Source organism: Meles meles, chromosome X, assembly GCF_922984935.1.
Source record: "Meles meles chromosome X, mMelMel3.1 paternal haplotype, whole genome shotgun sequence".
In the NCBI taxonomy this organism is placed as follows: Eukaryota; Metazoa; Chordata; class Mammalia; order Carnivora; family Mustelidae; genus Meles; species Meles meles.
In genome coordinates, this window is record NC_060087.1 from 111,983,170 (window position 1) to 112,006,446 (window position 23,277).

At 37.3% G+C, this 23,277-nt stretch overlaps 1 protein-coding gene across 1 annotated transcript in view; it reads right to left on the bottom strand.

Moving 5' to 3' along the window:
* LOC123934506 (fibrous sheath-interacting protein 2-like) overlaps positions 1-21,464 on the bottom strand; it is a 35,444-nt gene extending 13,980 nt beyond the window's left edge. Inside the window, exons 1-2 of the mRNA XM_045994657.1 lie at positions 12,593-21,464; positions 1,882-11,237 (exon numbers count right to left, since the gene is read on the bottom strand). Of these exons, the coding sequence (XP_045850613.1) occupies positions 1,882-11,237; positions 12,593-21,431 (18,195 nt within the window). The 5' untranslated portion in view covers positions 21,432-21,464. The remainder of the gene's footprint in view (positions 1-1,881; positions 11,238-12,592) is intronic.
* Positions 21,465-23,277: the final 1,813 nt, after the last annotated feature.

The following is a 23,277-nucleotide window of genomic DNA, read 5'->3' on the forward strand; positions in this document are numbered from 1 at the left end:
CCTTACAGTAGTAGCTCTTGTGCAAAACGAAATGAAAGAAGAAGTCCTGTAAAAAACTGAAACATAATCAGTCTTGATGATCTGTGCTGGTAGAGGGAAATAGTGGTTCACAAGCTCAAAGTCGCCCTGATAGCTCCAGGATGTGTCACTATAGGAGTCTTTGATAGGCATGTGTCTGGTGTGTTGGGAAGTTTTGGTAACTCAGAATAGCAAATGAAGCATTGCTTATGGATTCCTGACCGAAGACTAGCCTCGGAGTTGCCTGCGTTCCTTAAACTGGTCTCCTGTCCTTTCTGAATCCTCCATGCCTACCCTGGGGATGGACGGCACCGCTGTCCACCTCGCTGCCAAGCATCTGTCTTAACTGGGCTAGCTAGGTCTATTTGCTTTCCCTGAGACAGCTTTTGCTTCCCTTGTGAGTAGCAGCAGTAGTTGCTTTGGATTAGCTATTCTCTTCCAACTTTCTGTGGGCTATAAAGAGATAGTTAAAGTACTGATAAAAGATGTGAAAGAAGAAAGCAGGTAGCCCAAACTGACAGATGATTAAGAGGTAATGACTTAGAGGTAATTGTCTATAGTTTTGACACATAGATCTTGTGCCCAAGGAATTACTTATATATAAACGAAAGCTACCAAGTAAATGATAATGTAATTTTGAGAACCCAGAGAGAAAAGAACATTTTAGAACTGGAAAGGGCCTTCATCTGGTTCAAGAAACTAAGGACCAAGGGGACTCCATCAATGTCTATGACAATTTGAGTATCTGAGACTAAAAAAAAAAAAAAAAAAGGTACCTGTAATGTATTCACCAGCTCTAAGACTTAGTTCATTGGGCTGGAAAATAATGCCAAGGAAAATACGGTCTTAGGCTTATGCTCCAAGCCAGCTGGTTCTGTAGAACTCTGCTCACTTTGTAAATCACAGACTATATCCTGAGTGTGACTGCACACCATCATCCTTGCAAGAGGCTCATTTATATGGAGGGACTTTGGTATTACATGAGAATGTGTGGCTGGATCAGTGTAACAACTCCATCTCCCGGAAAGACCATCCCTATTGGCCCCAGTGCCCTAAGATCTGTAAACAGAACTACTTTTTCAATAGTTATATTGTACCAAGAATAGTGTTTTGGCATTTTAAGTATATAATTAAGTATATAATTCAAAGTATTTTTAAAACCCAAATATAAGACTGCAGAAAAACTAGTTCATAAAAATAGAGGTATGAAGACAGCTGGGTATAGAACAAGGGTAGAATAGGAAAGAAACTTGGTTCCTCCTGAATGTGTCAGAGTATAGGGTTCTGTGAAAATATTATGTAATGGAAGTGAAATAAGAAGAATCAAATGAACTGTAAGGAGCCTGCAGTCTGATGTTTGTTGATGAATGTTGCTAAGTAAAACAATACTACTGGGGAGACTTAAGTTTGAGGATTTCAATCTTTAACAGGTTGACCTGTTATTCTAACTGGCCCTTTTGGACCCATGTAATACTATGATAATATATATCCATTAAAAAGAACTGTGGGGATTATAAAAATTGCATTTCTTCTGGGTTGCCAAATGAGGACTACAGTTCCAATGAGTCCTGTTTGCTGGTAAGGGTATTTCCCCGTATTCCCATTCTTCAAGAAATGACGGTTTAGTCTGACTGGCTAATGGAAAATAGCCTGTCACCTTTACACTGAGCCACACTGCTGATGGGGGAGTCCCAGGAAAGCAGAGAAGTGGCCCAGAGTGTCCCAATTCTACTGGGCTGGGCAGGAGAAAATGGACAATATTTTATAAATGCATTCCCACAGACCTGCCTGAAGAAGGAAATCACAGGACAACCAGGTCTCAGTAACTACTCATTTCTTTTCACCATTGCGTTTAGCACTTACCTCTAATGGTTTTACATTCAGTCGTCCCACCTCATCCAACGAAACGCGCCTTTCTCGCTTTTGCTCTCCTGCATCAGGTGTGCCCGTTGAGTGACTCCTCCCGCTCACTGACGCTCTTCTCAGTGCCTCAATGCTGCACCCGGTTCTAGTTAAACACTCCAACTGCAGTTTCTCAAGAGGTTGTGTTTTTATAGAAATGACTCCTAGGTGTTCTGCCACAATGTCTGGATCGATATTGATTGGTTGTTTCCCACGGTGAGGAATTATTTTAACTGGAAGTTCCACTTCACTTAAATCTTGACCTAATTCTTTTTGCTCTAGGTCAGGCCCTCTTTTAACTGCATGCTCATGCACCTTTTCGACAATTCGACCAAGATCCAAATCGCCAAAGAGATCAGCCTCTGAATCTTTTGAGCTAATCGTTTCTAATGGACAATTGGAAACTTTCCTGATGAGTAAAGAAGCTACCTCTTTAGGGAAGACATTATTTGTACCTTTCATGTCATAATAAAGTTCCTCATGAGTTCCAGATTGCTGGAGTACCTGATTATAAACAGACTCGACGATCTGAGAAATAATTTCTATACTTTCTGGACTTAAAAAGGTTTCTTCAGGATTAGCAGCTACAACACTAATATTATTTCTGGAAATTTCAGCTGTCACAGATTTTGTCAATTGAGATGCAATTTTATTTACCTCAGACTTTGATAAAGTTTTTGCATCTCTGCTTGAGGTACTTGGCAGCTTTACTAGTTTAGCCAAGAACAAGGCCAGCATTTCCTCTAAAAACCTAGCATCTAACACAGTTTCTTTTTTTGTTGAAGGCTTTTTCTTTGACTTAAGGTCATCAATGATCTTAACCACTTTTTCCATAATTTTGACAGCTTCTAGAACTAACTCTGAACTTGATGCTTCTTCTTCTACTTGAGGACGAAGTTCTGAATTGGAAATTTCCTTCACCATTAAAAATCCTATTATATCAGAGAGGACATTGCTTTTACTCATTAAATCCTTATACACTGAAATATGGGAGCCAGAATGCCTTAAAACACTGTTATAAACAGAAGTAACTACTTTTTCAATAGTTGTACTGTCTGCTAAAGATATAGTGGGTGATTCTTTGGCCTGTGGCACAACTATAATTTGACTTTTAGAGAGATATTCTTGGAATGAACTTAAGATTTTTGAGATTATTGTTTGCATTTCAGCATGTAGAGAATTGTTTTGTTTCTTACCCACTTTTGGAAACATAGATAAAAGCTTTGACAAAAAATTTACAGCAATTTCTTCTATTAGGTGAAAAGGCAATTTATAAGCCTGTGATGGCTGAGACTGGGGAACTTCAATGGTTTGGATGACATCTTTAAGGATATTTTCAACAACACTGTCAACTTCTGTACACTGATGTGGCGTTAGCTCTCCAGAAAAATAGTTCTGCAACTGGTTGCCAGCCACTTCCTGTACAACTAAACTAACTATGGTTTCTGAAAGGATTTTGCAACCACTGCTGACACAATTTTGTATGCTCTTTTGAGATCCAAATTGTGGCAAGAGATTATTATAAATAGTCTGAACCACTAACTGAATAATTTCATCATCATTAGGATGTAAGGATTCTACATACTGTACAATCATATCTTTATCTTTGGAGATCTCTGTCATAATTGTACTTGTTAACTTCATTTGAAGGAAATACAGTTCTGTGTACAAATTATCTTCATATATTTCTGCTTTAGCACTGGCTACTGTTGAGAAAATTTTTGATAGAAGAGAAGAAATTATACTTTCTAAAAATTCATAAGGTAGCATTATGGTATATGGTGATGATGTTTGACATTCTTTGCAGGCTGTTTGGACTACCTTGTGGACCCTTTTCATAACCTCCTTAGATTCTAGAGGCAAACATGCTGCCACTGGAACCTCTTCATAAAGTAGCAAGTTTAGCTGATGCTGAAAAATTTCTTCTATGACAGCATTAGCTAGCTTTCTTGCTAAATTTCCACCATTACTATTTATGTCCTCATAAATGGAGTCTTGAGATCTATATTCCTGCAAAATATTGCATATAGAGGAGTGAACAATCTTGTTGACCAACACTTTATCACTTGATGGTATGTTAGCCATAGAAGGTGCCTCGTCAGAAGAATCGATCTTAGTTGCAGCTGCCATTTTTTTCTCACAAGGTGCTTTATCCACAGATGGTTCTTTTTGCCTGAGAGGTGTGTTGGGAACTGATGAAACTGTATCTGCAGATGGGAGGAACTGACTTCCCTGACCTGGGTTCAGTACTTTAATTCGAGCATCTGAAAACTCCTTTAACAGGGAATCAATCAGTTTCATAGCTGTGTCATCGAGTGCAGTTTGATTTACATTTTTGGTTACATTTTGACATACATTATCTGTACCCAGTGAGGAATTAAAAACCAATTTGTTAACTATTTCAGAGAGAACATCTCCTAAAAAGTTAGCAGGAAAAATCCCACGGTTATTTTCTGGTGGATGGTCTGGTTTACTAGGTTTGCTTTTAATCTCTTTATCTTCGCTTTTTTTATTCTCTTCCTCTTTTGCAGGAGCATTGTGTTTACTTGGATTTGTTGAGGCAGGCTGGGCTAAACCCTTGCCATCTGCTTGAGTTAAATATGCCGCTTTATCACCTAGGGGAATTGGGGATTTTGAATCATCTACTGGTTCTTGGAAAGGAGACATTTCTAAAACATTTCTGTAAATGCTTTCAGTGAAATTTTGGACACGTTTAAGACGCAAGGTCTGTTTGTCATCTGTAACTCCGTAAGCTGGAGAATCTCCCCGCTTCTCTTGGATCTTTCTATCTCTCACTTTGGATTTCAGAGATGGTAATTCAGAAGGTCTATCGTCTTTTTCTAATGAACTCCCTCTTTCCTTGTCACTCTTCTTTTTATCTATTTTTAAAGCTGGTTCCAGCACAACCTTCTTGTTTTTTGTATCATCAGTAGCTGATGAAAGATGTTGGTATACCTCATCACGTTGCCCTTTCTCCTCTTTTATACCTAAAGTGTGTTTCTTCTTGCTTTCCTTCTTTCTAGGTGTCATACTCAAATCTGGCCCCTGAGTATCTTTACTTTCCATATTAGTTGTTGGGAGAGTAACTTTTGATGCCTTCTCTTTCTCTTTTCCAATTGACCTTTCCTTTTTCTTTTCATCCCCTTTCTTTTTATCTGCCACACCTCCAACTAACCCTGATGCTAGGGTAGTTAATTCACCCTTCATAATGCTAGTTATAGTGGTACATACTGGCTCTTGGATGCTACCTGTCTTCATAGATGTCTTCTCCTTTTTGAAATTCTCTTTTCCATAATGTGCTCCTCTACCTACTTCTAAAGTGTTCATTATATCTTTCAGGCCCGAGGTTAGAGGAGTAAGTGAAGGTAATTGTTCTAGTGAAGAAACTGGGTTCTCCCTCAAGCTTCTATTTATTTTTGTAAAGGTATTATATGGTAGGTGTTGAACTTTTTGGATGATGTTATCCACATTTAGAAAGGAAAAGAAGGTGGAAGACCAGTCTCCTGAAAAAAGTGGTTGAATCTTGAAAGCAGAGATTGCCTTTTTGGCTAAAGCAGCTATCATCTCTATAACAATGTTACTGCTATCATCTTTCTGAACATTGTTAGATCCATACATTTCTATGACCTCTTCATACACCGAATCAGACACTTTACTGACTGTCTCTTTATCAATTGGTGGAAAAGAAAACATTTTTCCAGAATTTGCTAGGACTTTAATTTTACTTTTCCTAAATTCCCCTATCAGACCATTTGCGAATTTTATAGCCATGCCCATGGGGTCTTTTTCTGATATTTCTTTGTCCTTAGCGTTTTCAGCAGTACTTGGGAGAGTATAAAATTTGCGAACAAGGTCAATTATGACATCTTCCAAAAATGTAGCAGAATACACAGAAGCCTGTGGGAAGCCTGAGAGTATTTTTTCTTTATCAGGATTCAAGGGTTCAATTATATGGTCATTGTTGGGTAAGTCACAGGGAAGGGATTCTTCATCATATAAAAATGGCTGTAGATGGTGGTCCACAATTTCTTTCATAATGAAACCAGCTATTTTCCTGAGGAACAAGCCTTCATTTTTGTATGTATCACTCTGTGCTTCATTTTCTAATTTAAATTTTTTTATAATATTTTTACATATGGAGTTAACAAAGTTCTCACTTGCCCCTAATTGCATACTTTCCACATGCTCCTCTGTTGTGGCAAGTCTAATTTCATGTTCAGAAATTTCTGTTATAATTTCATCAGTCAGTTTTGAAGCTGCATTCGCAAACTCATAATCTAGTGGCACCTCTTTCTCACTGAGTTCAGTTTCAGTCTCAGATGAAGGGAATATATGTGCTAGAAGCTTGTAAGTCATATCTTCTAAAAGGGAACGCGGCAGTACAGTGATGCATGATGGCCAAACATGGCTATCATCGTTGATGCTGTCAAGCACATTTCTGATGATTTTTTCATCTTGGAGGGAGGAATAGGAAGAAGTTGATAATTCTCCTAAAACTAATGACTCCACTTGATAATTGTAAATTTCTCCTAATAGCAAATAACATATTTTTTGCCCAAACCCGACAGCATCACTTTGTATAGCTCTATAAATATGAATCAGGGATTTATAATCATCTAATATTTTTTCATAAATTAGGTTGACAGTTTTTTTGACTATTTCTTTATATGCCTCTGAAAAATGCAGATTTTCATCCAAGTGATCTGCAACTAAAATTTCTGATGTGGTGAATTCTAGCACAATTGATTTTACTAATGTTGTAACAATGTTCGTTACATTAGTGTTTGCTTTACATGGGTTTTCAGCAGCCAAGAAATTATGTGAAAATACATAAAGGATTCTGCATAAAAGCTCAGAAATTACATCCTCTAAAAAGATAGCTGAATTTACAATAAAAAACAATTCTCTTTGTTGAGGATCTGTTGCTCTCTGTTGATAAGTTTGACCCATTGTACCTGAAGGAAGAGTTTTATCTGCAGATAAAAATGACTCAAGATGATGGTTAAATATTTCTTTTATTATATAACTTGCTATTTTTGTAACAGGTATATTACTTACGCCTTTTTTATCTTTTTTGAGAGACTGGTATAGATTTGAATGAGAAATATCAGCATAAATGGCATCAACCATAGCCTGGATATCTTTCTCTGAAATTGCATTTTGTTTTTCGTTTCCATGTTTAATAATGCATATTGCATGTTTAGAAATTATTGACATGATCTCATCAATCAGCCTCACAACCATGTTGCGGAGGTCTGATTGCAAAATGTCTGGGTCTTCTGCACTGCAGTTCAATGGATTTATCTGATCCAAAACCTGAGTGACGATTTTTTCCAAATGTGTATGTGATAATATGGTGGTATATGGTGTATAAGTCTGTCTTCGGAGTCTTGATTTACTAATAGCATAATGAACTCTCTTAATCAAAGTGTCAGCATTGAGTCTTGAATATGATTTAAAAGGCAGCTTTGCTATGAAATCTGGATGAATTTGGAAATCAAAAACTTCAGCCAGGATAATTTTAGTTACCCTTTCAGCCAATGTTTTTGTATCATTGAGAAAGTCTGTATCAGGTTCCAGTTCATATTCTTGTAAAACTTTGCTATATGCCATGTCAATAATTTCAGTCACTACTTCTGTATGCACTTGTGGCAAACACAATCGTTCCTTAGCATTTTCTAGGATGCTAACTTGAGCTTTTGAGAATTCTTCTGTTATCGAATATATGAGTTTTTCAGCTGTTTCCAACAGTTCTTTTCCTGAATCTCTTAATGAGTTCGTTTGGACGATACCTAAAACCCTGTGGAAGATTTTCTTTAAAACCCCAGAGATCACATCTTCCAAAAAGGCTGAGGAGTAGACACCAGCAAAAAAATGCTGCCTTCTCACATCATCAAAGGATGTATATGATGGAGGAAGTAATGACTTTCCATACACAAATGGATGGAGATGCTGTTGACAGATATTTTTAATGATAAAACCGGCTATTCTATCAATAAGAACATTGTTACTACTTATATCGTGCTCAACTGTTTCTTGAGACCCAGAGTTTTGCAACATATTTCTAAACACAGAATCAACGAGATGCTGAGCATCATCCTCTGAATAAATAGATTCGGTTTCTTCTTCATCTTTTGAAAATCGAATTTCATGTTGGGAAATTTTCATCCTGATATCACTAATCAGCTTTGAAGAGATTTCATCACAATTAATTCCTGATCTACCTTTTGGAGTTTTGGTGTATGGAAACATGTTATATGTAGAAGGAAAGATTCTAGATAACAGCTCTCTAATTATGTCTTCTAAAAGTGTGTATGGCAGCAAGGTGTTATATGGAGATAAATGCTGGCTTGGCTTGATAGAGTCACTGCTGCCACTAAAGATGTTCTGAATAATGTTCTCTGCTGTTAAAGTAGCATAGGAAGAAGCTGACAAGTCCCCAGAAAATAGGGGGTGAAAAAGATAATCAGAAATAGCTGCTACAATTAAATTGGTAACATTTTCTGCAAAAATATCACTATCTCTGAATTCTTCATTATCAACCTCAGTGGTTAGTCCATGCTGTTGCAGAACATTCTCATAAACTGAATTGACAAGTTCATCCACAGTGTCTAGATCTACAGTGGGGAAACACTGCTTTTGGTCATCACGAAGAATGCAGATTTTAGCTTTGTTAAAATGGGAATTTATTGAGTTTACTATTTTTTGGGTCATTTTATCCAGTTCACATTCAGTGTTATATTTTGGGTTGAAGACCTTTGATAATAGCTGGGCAACAATATCTTCTACAAATGCATTAGGATAAAAGCCCATACCTAGTGATGATGGCTTCTGGGGTCTATGTGACTCTGTGGCCTCACTGAGAACCTCTTTAACCATATTTGATATTTCATCCAGTGGAGTCACTGAACAAGGTAAGCCCTCTCCACACAGAAAGGGCTGAAGGTGATTTTCAATAATCTCTTGAATAATGAGACTGGCCATTCGGTCAATCATTATTGGGCTTTGGCTAACTATATTTTTCTGGACTGACACAAGGGAGTCAGACATCTGTAAAACATTATTATAAACAGACTCCACCATATTTTGAAGGCTTTTTTCTGTATATAGATGTTGACAATCATATTTAGTGAGCCAAATCTTATGCTTTGAAATGGATGACAAAACCTTGTTTATTATACAGGTAGACACCTCATTAAAATCTGAAGTCAATAAATATTTCTTTCCCAAGCGCAAAGCCTTGCAGGGTGGAGAAATGAGCTGAGATAATAGCTTCCTGATGACATCTTTTAAAAATGAGTGTGATAACATGGTAGTATAGCCTGCTAAATGTTGGCCTTGGTCATTAAGTTCTCTCAGGTTGTTTTGAAGTTTCTGCAATATATTTTCAGCTTTAAGAGGGTAGTATGAATTGGGCATGAGCTTTCCTACAAAGCACAGTGGGAGCTGGTAGTCTACACTCTGTCTCAATATGCCATTAGTTATCTGTTCTGCTAGTGAGGTGGCAGCATGTGTCAGATGACTGCCACCAGTAACTTGTAATGCATATTCCCATGAAACAGCACTATTAACTGAGTCAGCAATCTTTCTAACAGTTTCTTTATTGATTGGTGGAAAACATATCCTTTCTTCAACATCTCGTAAAACGGTGACTCGAGCATTGTTAAACTCATTCACCACGGAGTTGACATCTAATATATTTACCTCATTGAGCTGAGCTTCAGTGATGTTTACATTTTTGCTCTGTAAGGAGGTGGAGAGATTAAGGAAAATGTCTGCAATTATTTCCTCCAGAAATGTGGCAGAGTAAACTCCTGTGTTCATGCCTCCTGGATATTGCATGTTAAGAATAGCTGTTGCATTCACTTCCTTTTTACCTGGTCTTTGAAGAGGAGGTAGAGGAGAGAATTTTCCTGAAAATTGCTTACCAAATGGGGCTTGCATTTTGGAATGAATCACAGTGAGGTTATTCAGTGGTTCTCTCAAAGGCTTGCTGTCAAAATTTGTGAATCTTACAGAGCATTTATCCTGTCTTGATTCTTTTAATTTTGGCCTTTCTCCTTTTGGGAAACCAGGGAGTCTTTGTCTTCTTCTATACCTTAAATGCTTGTTTGCAAAAAGTGGACTTCTGGGAGGTTGGTATATACCACAGGACAGTTTTTCCATCAAGGATTTTACCAAGATATGGGAAGTAATACTAAGCATAGATTCTTGATCTATTTCTGCTAGATTTTCCAAAAGGGCTGACACATTATATTCTTCAAATGCTGAGCCATGGTCCATTGTTCCCCTGCAATAATTCTCTATGTTTTGAAGTATGTTGAGCAGTTGACCTTCTGTTGGTATTTCACCAGAAAGAGGACCATCTGTAAGGAGGTTGTTGGCTGTACATTCTTCCAAAAGTATTTTAATAAATTTCTCACATACAATGTTCAGAAGAAAAACTGATTTTGGGGAGAGCCCTGGGTTATTTCTAGGTATTCTATGACTTTGCTGGTTATCTGAAGATAGGAATCTTTTTCGTGGTATTTTACCAGAATCTGTATCCCAATTTGGGCAGTCGTCATCTGGCAAAACCAAATTGAAAATATTGGAAATTTTATTGACTACTTCTTCGGATTCATGAGTTTTTAGGCTACCAAACAGAGTGCTTAATTTGCATGTCAGAGAATTTAGTTTATTTTTCTGTATTAGTTGATTAATTCGGTGAGTAGGAGATGATTTCCAACCTCTATAGCCTGTCTGTCTTTTCATAGTTTTGGTTTTGTTGCGAATGGACAAACTATGGGTTTTAAGCCTTGAGAGTGGTTTCCTTCTTCCTCTCCTGTCAGGCTGATGCTTTATTCCTATTTCTTTGGACAGAACATGGATCACTCCTATTAAGAGATCCTGAAAGAGATTGTCGAAGTCAGCCACAGCTACTCTTGGGCAGTATATATATTTTGTTTTCACAGAAACCACTTCTTGTGTAATGTCTGCCTTTAAAATGTCACTATTAAAAAGGATTCGAATAATGATTTCAGAAATGCTTAAAGCAAGTCCTCTGATGGAAACTGACTGACTTGCAAATACTTGTGAATGAATTAAAATAACCTTGCTAAAAGCTGCATCTTGTTTTTCCAGTGACTTCTGTTTTGTTCCACCATCTTCAGTACAATCAGAAATGCTAGACATTATATAGGAAATAACTAATTCAGTGAGATGTTCACAAAATTGATAAAGTGAAGTATGATAGTTAATGTTTCTTAGAGGCTGCTTTGATTCATATTTTTTCCTTAATGGTGTGGAAATAGTAAATACTTTTTCATCAAGAGGACCTTAAAACAGAAAACATTACTATTTTTAACATGCATTAAGAGAAAATGTTGAGCATTCAAAATACTAGCAATATTTTATACATGAATTTTACCTAATTCAAGAAATAAATTTTACCTAATTCAAGAAATTTCAGAACTGAGTTCTCTTCATATCTCTATTTCCCACCTGTGGAACCTTACTTCAGCCATGAAGTTAAGAAAATAGTCTAACAGAACTCAGATCTTGGGGGCGCCTGGGTGGCTCAGTGGGTTAAAGCCTCTGCCTTCGGCTCAGGTCATGATCCCAGGGTCCTGGGATGGAGCCCTACATCAGGCTCTCTGCTCCACAGGGAGCCTGCTTCCTCCTCTCTCTCTGCCTGCCTCTCTGCCTAGTTGTGATTTCTCTATGTCAAATAAACAAAATATTAAAAAAAAAAGAATTCAGATCTCTAAGTGCTGGTTTCTTCCTTGTCTAGCTATGTTTCCAGCTTTAAAAGCTGGAAATTCTAGGGCAGAGAAATGATTTTCAGCTTTAGCTGCAAAGCCCTAGCGTGATTCCAGTGATGACTACAGACCTCATATAATTCTTGAAAATATTTTCAGCTGTTTATCTAATTATCCCGTATGGGACTATATAGTATAGAGTAAATTGAACTGGATGAAATTGCTGATGTTTGACATTTTTGACAGACAAAATGGTTATTTCATATGGTTCAACCCAATATATGCATGTATCATATTCATAAAGGGAGTACAGATATCCTACTTGTAAACATGGATTTGGAGTGTTGTACTTAAAAAGAACTTAAGTCACAGCACTGGAACATGAACACAACAAGATGTTTAATACCATTGTTCTTATAAACTCTATCATCAATGACTGCAAAGAATTTAACTGTATATCTCAAAAAGAAGTTGGATCATTACAGTCAACTATGTATGAAGTCTGACTGTAATTTAAGAAGTCATTTTTTTTTAGAGAAGCATGTGAAAAAGAAAACCCTCTTTGAACTTCTATTTGAGAATTGCCTGTCGAGCAGCTATATGTCCCAAGCAAGACAACTGATTTCATCATATCATAGGCAAACCACATGCCCAACCAAAATATCTCACTTTAAATTATACCCATTTAATTTCATCTGCTGCTAGCAAAAACTGAACCATACTCCTCCAAATAACAATTAGGTAAATGTTCTCAACATTTTTTTCTTTTAGCACACTGACCAGTTAAAAAACACATAGTTAAACAGCCACCCCAAATCCAAGGCTATTTTCAGAGAAGCAATGAATGTAGCTTCTTGGATGTGAGGTGACAAAACTCATTGCCTTTTTTCTCTAAAATGATGCCAACTTTTTATAAGTCATCCCTCACTTACCTCTGGCTTCAAAGTTCTTGAAATGTGTGACCACAGCTGTAGTAACGTATCTTGCTACTAGATGGATTTCTTTTGGTCCCAGTTCCTGATCTGCAAAAGCAATGACTTCAGCTTCTTCAGGAGGTTCTAGTTTCTCTAACTTTGGGTACCTATCTTTCCACTTTTCCAATAAAGTGAAATCTTCTCCACTTGCTACAAGGCTTTGGTTTTCTTCTTTGATTTTAGAGTTGATTCTTTTTTCCCATATTTTAAGCAAACTTTTCTCATTCTTTTGTTCTTCAGACATCATAGACAAAGGCCCTTCCTTTGATACAAAAAATGGCTTCATTGTTTCTATACTTTCATTAGAATACGGGGTTTGACTTGGAAGGCCATAACTTAACAGCATGGTATTGACAATATTTTCTGCAGCCATACCTATTTTGAGTGGAGAAATCGTTGTCTGTATATGGTTTGGCTTAACTGGCTTGGGGCACTCATAGGGAAGAACTTTGGGATTTTCACCTTCCATTTCTGTGAAGGACATGGGGTGCTCTGGTGCTGCTTGCACAGTGTCACTGGATTTCTGAAATGGTTTTGGTAATGAGAGAGAGCTGTTTCCTTTCACGGCTTGTTCAAAATGGCTAAGGCCTTGGGCTTCACTTCTAGAATATAATGGTTTAAGTTCTGATTCGAGCCCTTCCAATGGCTCTGTGGTTTTAACTGTATCTTCTGCAGAGTATCTGACATTTGAAGGTAGATTAGAAGAAGGCTTCTCCTTTACTTTTCTATCTTTCTCTGAATAAAAAGATAAGCCAGGGATTTGTGGAAGATCATCTCCGCAGCTAATTCCCTTTGACTCTGAAGTGAACATTCCCATCCCAGTTGCAGATCTGGGCCAGTTGGCAGTGTAGGCATTTTCGGCTACTTTGAGAAGATTTTCCTTTGGATGGCTTTTGATCATCAACTCATAGAAATGAGTACACTGGTCCATCAGTGTGCTGATGATCTGACTTGCCACAGTGTTTTTTTCAAATATGCTTCTTGAAGATGGTTCCATTTGGCATTTTCCTTTGTCTACCTTGTTCTTTATTATACCAAGCATGTCATTGACAGTATTAGCAGTGTAAGTAAGCAGTTCTAAATAGAACGAGTGAAGCTGTCGAAGGGTATTATAGTGCATGTTCTCCTGGGAAATCATACTACATGATTTAGATCCATTAGGAAACTTATTCCGTGGTTGTAACTCGGGCAATATTGTTTTCATGAATGGCTTCTGTTGGGCAGCAAAAACGTTTTCAATAGGTATTTTCACAATTTCAGAAAAAGCATATGTAGAGATATGTTTAAATTGTAGGTCTGCAAATGATTCTAAGGTGTTCAGAACCCCTTCCATGAGCTCTTGAGCAATTTGGTGGCTAGAGCCCTCATATATTTTGTCTTTCAGCTTTGTGTTATAGATTGGTACACTGCTGAGGTTGTTTGTTCTTAAGAAGCCACCTTGACTTCTAGCTGTAGTTTCTTTCTTGCTTTCTAGCATTTCTTTACCATCTGTTATGAACATCTGAGTCATGAAGTACACGTCTAATTTTTCTAATAGTTTTTTAACAATTTCCTGACCAAATATACTAATTTGTGCTTGGGAATTCTCAGCGCCAGAAGCAGCTCTTTTAAAGTTATGGCACCTGCTTTCATAAGACTCAAGAGGTGACAAATTTAAAAGTGAAACAGATTGTTCTAATTCCTTTGTTTTCACTAAAATTTCATTCAGAACAGACTCAGCTACCATCAATAGCTTGTATTTTTCATTTCCCATGTCATTTGATTCTGTTTGCCATTCATCAAACATTTGTGTAAAAATACCTTCTTTAGGGAAGATTTTCTCTAGCTGGGAAGAAACATTCTCCAAAGAGAAATGGACTTCTGGATTTGCAAGAGAGATTGTCCTAAAATTCCTCTCTGAAAGTTTGAGATCATGTGGGTGTGAACCTTTTATCTGGTCGGCTGAATTGTCATTTTTCATAGCATATAATCCCTGCAAAACTGCATTAACCATTTTACTTGCTGTCATGATTTGATCAGAAGTTAAAGTATCTACATTTATCATTAGTCTATTTTGCCTCACCTTTTGAAATTCATTCACAATTTTTTCCAGGATATTGCTTACTATATCCTTGGCATGCATTTTAAATTCTGCAGTGGGGAGTTTTGTTCTCACCAAGGAGTTTTTGGCATCCCCAGCTGACAGCAGGTATGGCAGACCAATGGCAGTACTGGACTGACTGCCTCTGAAAGTCTTCTCTCTAGGACTTAACTTGGACTTACTTTTGGCTTTAGCACCACTAGGTTCTAGCTGTGGTTTTCTTCCAAATTTAGGCAAAGAGATAGCTTCCGATTTTGCTTTGAAGTTCGTTTTAAAACTTATATTAGGGCTGTCTTTGAGACTAGCATTAGAACTGCATGGCCTCAGAGATTGCATTCCATCAGACTGATCTTTAGGGGACAAATTCTCTTCTAGATTCAGCAAAACAAAATTTGTGATCTTTTTGAGAACCTTTTGGACCAATTCTTCGCCTACTCGCAATGGAGAAAATTGCAATAAGGTGTTTTCCAAAGAAGTGACACTTCTAATGCCTGTGTAAGGACAAACTCGTAGTATCACATGTTCAGGGGGAACACTTCTTCTTTCTGCCTGTTTTGATTCCTGAAAGCTTGATGGATTCAATAGTAATTCATCATGGCCAGATGCTTCCAATTCTTCCCTGGTCTCCTTTTCATATAAGGATGTCATTACTATTGAGAACATTTTTCTGGAAACACTTTCAACTATGTCATTTGCAACACTGCTTATATGTGACTGTAAGCTTTTTTCCCATGCTGCTGTTTTCATTTTAGAATCAAATGTAAAGTGGGGGGGTTCAATAAATGGAAGCCGATGGTCTATGTCTTCCATTACCCTCTGATACACCTTCTTTAAAATTTCCTTAACTGAACTTAACAAAGCAGTTTTTTCCTGTCTAGAGTCTCCATTTCTAAATATTTCTTCCAAAACCCTTCTCAGGTTTTCTGCTTCTGATATAATTTGGTTTTGATGTGGGTATCTTGAAAAAAGAGACAATTCAGTGTTGTCATCCATCTTTCTTTGACCTGGCAATATTTCATTTTGTACAACTAGTTGTGTAAACAGGCTAGGATTCTGCTGTGAGTAAAACTTAGTTGCCTTCAAAGATATTTTATCATGTAAATTCCTTAAGATGTTGTTGACAGTTTCACTCGCAATTATGTTTTCTTGGAATGAAGTATCGTTTGGATATGAATACATCTTTTGGATTTCTAAATCTATGTCATTTTTTATGAGCATCAAAATGGTACTGGCAATTATGTCAGCATATTCCCTAAGACAAGCTTGTGATATATGAATTGCAGGTCCATGTTTTTCCCTGTAATTAGCAAATGTGTCATCTGTGACCTCTTGACTGAGAACGGTTCTAGCTGTTGAGATTTCTAGGATATTCACATCCGATGGCATTTGGTTTGCTTCAAGAAATACGCCGTTTTGTTTACAATTTGTAAATTTTGGGCCAACATATGTTTTTTCTGTAGTCTGAGTATCAAGAGTAAGTAGCATATCTATTCTTTCTGTGGCAAAAGATTTTAATCTATTAGAAATGGCTTTAGTAATAAAGTGAACACTTTCCTCACATGGGTCAGCAGATTTCTTGGCATTTTGTTTTTTAAGTACAGTTGTCTGATAATCATCAGAATAAACTGATTTCAGCTGTACATCTTTTCCCTTTCTTGCAAATAGAAATCTTCCACTTTCCCCCTCATTCATTGAGTCTGTAACAGTAGATCGTTGATGCTCTGCTTTGGGAAATGAATCAGAAAATGCCAGGGGCAATTTCAGAGAAATAGAATCCTTCGCATTTACACCAAGCATGATAGCAGAAGTGAGATTTTGAAGAACAATATCCACCATATCATTGGAAATCATTGTGACACACGACTTAGGAACTAAAAGCATTGGAATAGCTTTATTTGCATACTTGGGGTTTGTTTCAGAGTTTGCTTCTAAATGTTTCCCACTTACGTTAAATTTATTAAGAGTGGATGCAGTAAGTAGGAGATTATTCTCGTCCAGTGTTTTCTCACAGATGTCACTTAAGATACCCTCGATGGTATCTAGTATTTGAAATTGAAGTTTTTTTTGATAATCACTTTTATTGAACAGCTTTCCAACAATATCTTCTGGCTGACCTGGCTCAATCTCTCTGTCAAATAGGTTTTTTTCATATTTGCCTTTAGTAGACACAATACTTAACACTGCGTTAACAATCTGGCTTGGGATACTGTCAGAAACCACAATGTTATGGATTAAGAATGGACTTTTTATTTCTTTATCTAACTTATGTTTGATTCCTTGTAAAATTTGTCTAGCCACTTCTGTTGCATATGAATTTAATTTATAGGCAGTCAGTTGACATATTGATGTGGTCTTTCCTGATTTGTTATGATCCACTGAACAATAAGAAAATTGATCACCAGAATATGAATCTTTGGTTGATAGCCATGGTTGGCTGGAAGCAGTCTCATCCTCCTGTAGAGGCAAAGCCATTGGAATTGTGAAATTGATATGAGGACAAAAGAGAGATTTTACTTTGGAAGTAGCAAATGTTTCTAAATTTGTTAATACTGACTGTATAATATCTTCAACTACATTCATTTTGGTCATTTTACCACTACTAAATGTAGACTGAAATATAAATGGATTTCTGTCCAATATGGTAGACTGGAGAGAGGCCTTTTCTTCATTGTCATATTCAGGAAAAGAGATAATGGCTGGACAGGTGATAATGTTAGATCTATTTTCACTTGCATTTCTATCTGTCATGACAGCAGAATAAAGTTTTTGAAGTATGGTTCTAACAACATTATCTGCAACAGCAGTTACATCTGCCTCAGACACTAAAGGAGCCATTATTTTATCCATAGATTGAATTGATTTTTGAGCAACTGGCTTATCACCAGGGTGAGGAATGTCACATAAAGGGGACTGGGAGAGAGTAAGCACATTTAATTGATCAATTAAGTCATTCTGAAAAATTTCATTCAAAATATTTCTTATAATGGGTACAACTGGGGACTTTTCTGGTTCTTTGAGTTCTACTTCAAATTTTTTAAATGTTCTTTCTAGCTCCCATTGCTGAAGAGATTCTGATTTAGTTTCTTCTGTTGGTCTTTCCTCTCCAGCACTTTTTTTCTCTGTATCTGCAGGATCTTCTAGGTAGGACTCTGGGTTAGCCCCTCCTGGAAGAAAATTTCCATAGGTTGGCCTGTATCTATAATTTTCAATCCCTTGCTTTTCTGGTTCAGTTTCATTAAATAATTGAGGAGGCTCTGCATCTAAAATTAAATCGACTAGATTCTTAAGCATTTCTTTCTCCTGTAATGGTTTGGTTATGCCTGTTTCCAAATCTAGTAAGCTCACATTTAATTCTGTTTGAATAGCCTTCAAAATAGTACTTGATACTTTCTTTGCATGCATGTATAAAGCAGACTCCAGTTGTTTTTCACATGTGTTTGCGCAAATGTTGAAACTTTCACTTTCCCAGTACCTCTTGTTGCTCTTTTTATTTCCATTGATTATAGTGCCCAGAGTTTCTAAATTTCTTTTGGCAAACCCCTTCAATTTAGCAAAAACCATTTCAAAGATATCAGAAGCCATGACTTCCAGTTTATTTGGGTGCTCTTCTTTTGTGGTCCCTGTTTTGGGAGCGGTTGTCTTTCCGTTGTTGTTAGTCACCTCTTGACTACTTGGCTGGATCATACTGGACAACATGCTGGCGATTATGTCAGAGCATCTGCCCATTTCCTCAATAAGCAAAGCAAATGATAGGCTGTCAGTATCAATATAATCTGAGATAGCTTTAAATTCTGAATTTGTGAAAATGTGACCCATCTCAGCACTACAGAATTTTCCAATGATACCTTCTAGAATTGTATAAGAGATGAGCTGAATATTAGACTGTAATGCAGTGGTTATTCTCAAATTCTCCTTGATCCACTCTCTGTTTTGTTCATCAGATCGTGGAGAACATGGACAGTATCCTATGAGCTTGTGTAACATGTCACATAAGGTATCCCCAATTCTATCTAACACTTGCAGTCTGGTACATCTGTGAACTTCCTCTTGCATATGAGGGCACTGAGAAGGCACATGTTGTTTTTGCTCAATCTCAGCAGTTTCATACGAGATTTTAGACCTTCGCTTATCTGAAGGGAGCAGAATATTGCTTTTACCTGTATTTCCACTTAGCAATTCACAAATGCAAGTTGCTAATGAACTTGTCATAATGTCATTATTTAGCTTTGTGACAATAGAGTCTAATTCCTTTTCACTGTCAGCAAAATCCCCTGTATCTATAAAGTCTTTGGGAGGGCCACACTTCCCAAGCTTTAGATTTTTCTTATTGTATTTGAGTTCTTTCTGGATAGCATCCAAGACAATTTTTACAACTTTAGTTGTGTAAGTACTAAGGTGAGATTGAAATGAAGATTTCTTGTCAGGTTCAGGTTTTGAATGATCAGCATGGCTTTGTAGTTTAAAGCAGTTTTGCAATTTTGGACAAATAAATGAGTTCAGCTTCTTAAAAACTGTGTAAGTGATCTTATCATTAATGTGAACTACAGGTTCAGGTGTTGATTCAGTTTCTTCAGGTTCTAACCAGGGATCTTTTGTAGGGTCTGTGCCAAGTACAGAAAAACATTTCATATTCCTTTCACTCTCAAGACATATTTTTAATGGCTCTTTATTTGGTATGTTAGCATTATCTAGAGATGTTTGAGGTACTGATGAAGAATGTCTGATAATGTGACTATAAGCTATGTGAAGTATTTTTAATACAGCATCTACAATTTCTTGAGCTACTATTTGGATTTCTGATGCACAGAACATCTGGTTCATCCATTCTTGATTGGACAGATCTTGTGGGCTTCCTGATGTAAGAAGTGAATCTTCCTTATTTTTATAACCTGAATGACCAGAGAGCCCAGAAGATAGGTCTTGGAGCATCTGTGCTAAAATACTTGTAATTATATCCTCTGAAGCTTTTTGTATTTGATGCTTTTCATCTTCACAGAAAAGCAAAAGGTCTCTATTCAAACATGGCTTGTCCTTAAAAAGGTCCTTATTATTAAAACCTGAGAGGTCAGTCTTTAATCCCCAATTGTGAAATACTACTTCGTCTTGATAAGTAGGCTTTGTATGTAAGTTCATATTTCTTTTGTACTTCAAATCAGCATTTTCCCTTGTTAACCAGCAATCAGGAACCTGTTCTTGTAATTTTGATTTTTCATCTTTGATTGATGAAATCAGTACATTTTCCACAATCTTGTCTATTTCTTTATTTTCATCTTCAGAATAAAGAACCATGCCAGGAACATTAATGGGTGGAAAGAGGCATCCATGTCTAGGATGATAAGCTACTCTGGTACTGCTGAGTCTGTGCCCTTCTTCAGTGCCAGAAGGACTACTCAATCTGGGGTAACTTCTCTTTTGGACATCTGTTTTTGCTGGTTTCTGATGTAACTGAGCCAAGAGATCATCAAGTAGATGAAAGATGATCGTTGTTTCCTCAGATGCAATGAGTCTCTCATTATTAAGTCCAATTTGTATATAACTTAGTATAGTGTTGATTGCTTCTTCTATATAACCAACCAGAGAGGATTGGGAAAAAATATTTGACACCAAGTTTTGTATGTCTTCTTTGCTAATCAAATTGGCTGTATCAGGTTCAGCACTGGATTTTCTTTCGCTGGCTCTTTGAAGGAATGCATATGTTGGATCTTTTTGGTGTTGCTGGTAAGCAGGTTTGGTAGTGATCTCAAGATGAGCAAGTTCATTTTGCTTAGAAGATGCAAGAGATGTCAGCTTTTCTGAAATCACATGAACCATATCCTCTGCAATACCACTCATGTTCTCCATAGTATAAGGTGGTGAAGCTTTTGAAGTTTTTTCTTCTGGAGAAATGAAATGTTCCCCACTGGCTGTTAAGTCTGATTTAAAGTGAACTGACAAATTTTCTTGTGAAAATACCTCAGTACATTTTTTCTCAACTGCAGACTGTAGCTTCTCAAGCACATTTTCCATAATTTCAGCAGCTGCTGAGGAGATACTGACTTTGGAAAGCAAGCCTCCTTTGTCGTCAGTTTGATCAACCAAAGTTTCGGCCGTAACAGAAGCAAGACTGGGGATGCTCTTGGTTAATTCAGACACCATTTCATGAAAAATATTCTCTAAAATCAACTCGGATTCCTCTTTGAGGTGATATTTAAAGTTATCAAAAACATTCTTTAACTCCTGCATCTCATTTACAACTTTTGCTCTTTCATCAGAAGATGGCGGCTGTTTTAAGGCATCTGTTTCAGTAATAGCATCTTCAGATTTCTTTGTGCCGGTTTCAGTTGGTGCAGAAAGGTGAGTATCGGATTTACTGGTTTTAGGTTTAGGGGATTCAGTGGTTTTATTATATTTAGGTTCAGAGGCTTTATGTTTTCCTTTTCTGCGATGATTTTTCCCCATTGCTCTTTTTTCTTTGTGGGCAGAAGATGGTTTTATGGGTGTCGCTGGTTGTCCTATTGACCTGTCAGCTGTGTCCGCACAGGCCTCTGCCTGAAATGTCTCTGCCTGAATACATGTTTCATATAGAAGCATTTCACTGCATGTGCTACAGCAACTCACACTATTTGAGGAGAGGGTAGACTCATCAGGCATTGGGTATATAACATTTTGCACCCTTTCTCCATATTTTGTGATGGCTGGATATAATATACTGGTCACTGCAGCCACAACCCAAGTCATTACATTATGAACTATACTGTTCAGTTCTTCTGAAGTTACCTGGAAAGGAGGTAAGGAGGACACAAAGGAAATCACATATGGATTTACTCTATTGTAGGGACAGGGGCTAACCTTTCATTCCTTGTGTCAAACAATGCATAGCTGGAATCTAGCCATGGTGTATAGAGAGAACATAGGAAAGGATCTTAGAATAAGGGATTAATTTCAAAATGGTTTATTCTCTGTAGCTGTGATTTGTTCTTTGAATATGATTCCCTTTGATTCAAAATCCCCTGGAACATTGATTTTGAGCATTTATTGCTGAGCACAAATGTCTTCCTGCTTAAAAAAAAATAGCCAAGTGGGTGTCTAGGCTCATGGAAAACAATTGCTCTGGCAAAAAGTAAGACTGTGTTGATGATCCAAGCATTATTTCTTAAAAATACAAACCAGATTACCTTTGACAAACTATTTCATGAAACAGATTTGCAGTCAAAACATTTATATGCCTTTGCAGAAATAGCCTCCTTTTGTGTAGACATCTGTCCAGCTAGGAGGTAAGGGTGAAAAAATACCACAGCAGAAGGGTCAGCCTGTGGGCTCCGTGGCGCACTGGTTGCTGCCTTCCTCTGTCAGTTCACTGTGTTTTTATGCAGGCAGATGACTACAGCTACTTGTTAAGGTTTAATGAATAGTCAACAATTAGCACTAATGATTTAGTGGAAACGAATAGGCTTTGGGTCCAACAAAAGACTATCAGCGCAAACTGTCTTGGAGAGGGAGGCAGAGGATAGTTCACATTAATCTTGGTCAAAAACGCTAAGCTAGAACTGGGATGGACTCAAAGGGCCAGAAGGCTGGGCAGTAGAGGGAATTTGGGGGTCTCCTTCACTGTGAGCTGAAGTAGAAACCCAGGGGCCAGACCTGAAGGACCTTTTTCTGTATGGTTAACTGCGCTCACTGTCACAGCTTAGACTGGACTGGAGACAGATGCAAACTGCACCTGCAGAACTCTGTATGTGTTTATGTACTTCTCATTGCAGATGTGTTTTGGGAACATAAAACTCCTCCTGCCTATAATAAAATCGTATTTGTTTTTAAGTTACTTTTGCCCTCAAGACAGCCAGACCAAGAATGCATACCTGCAGAAACTCTTATTTCTCAAAGCTGTGGATACAAGTCAGTGGCAGCAAAAGCCGGATGCCTGGCATTCTGGCTATGCGCTGTTCTATATCCTGGCGTTTGGGCACCAGACACCCTAGAATGTGCTCGTTGCCTCCCAGTTACCTCCAAAGTTGGCTTCCAGATTGTTCAGGTTTAGGCCAGTATTCAGTGAAAAGTTAACACTTTGTCAAACGTAGCATATCTCTCCTGAGCCATTAGAGAAGGTTTGAGAACCACTTCAGATAAAGCTATTTTTTCCACGCCAATTCCCAAATCTTTTAATGCATTTTTATTGTGATTAAATACACAGAACATAAAATGTACCATTTTACCATTTTAAAGCATACAGTTCAGTGGCATTAAGTATGCTCACAACGTTATGTAAACATCACCACTATCTAGTTCACTTAATGCATTCTTTGTCACCTTTTGCCCTGACTAGAAAATGGCTATTGAGTTTGAAAAACATAGTTCGGAATAACAACATATGGTCGAAAAACATTTCTTTTACATAAACATGTCCTGATCAAACACTTCTAAGAATAACGGCTAACCATTAATAGGTAAGTTACTTACTTTCTTAGTCTAAATTGGTCCAGATCTGTTCTAATACATATGAGCTAAGAATTTCAATATATATTATTTTCTTGATACCAGAGAAAATGTACAGAAGACCTACATTATTACTCTTAAGGTAGCTGAG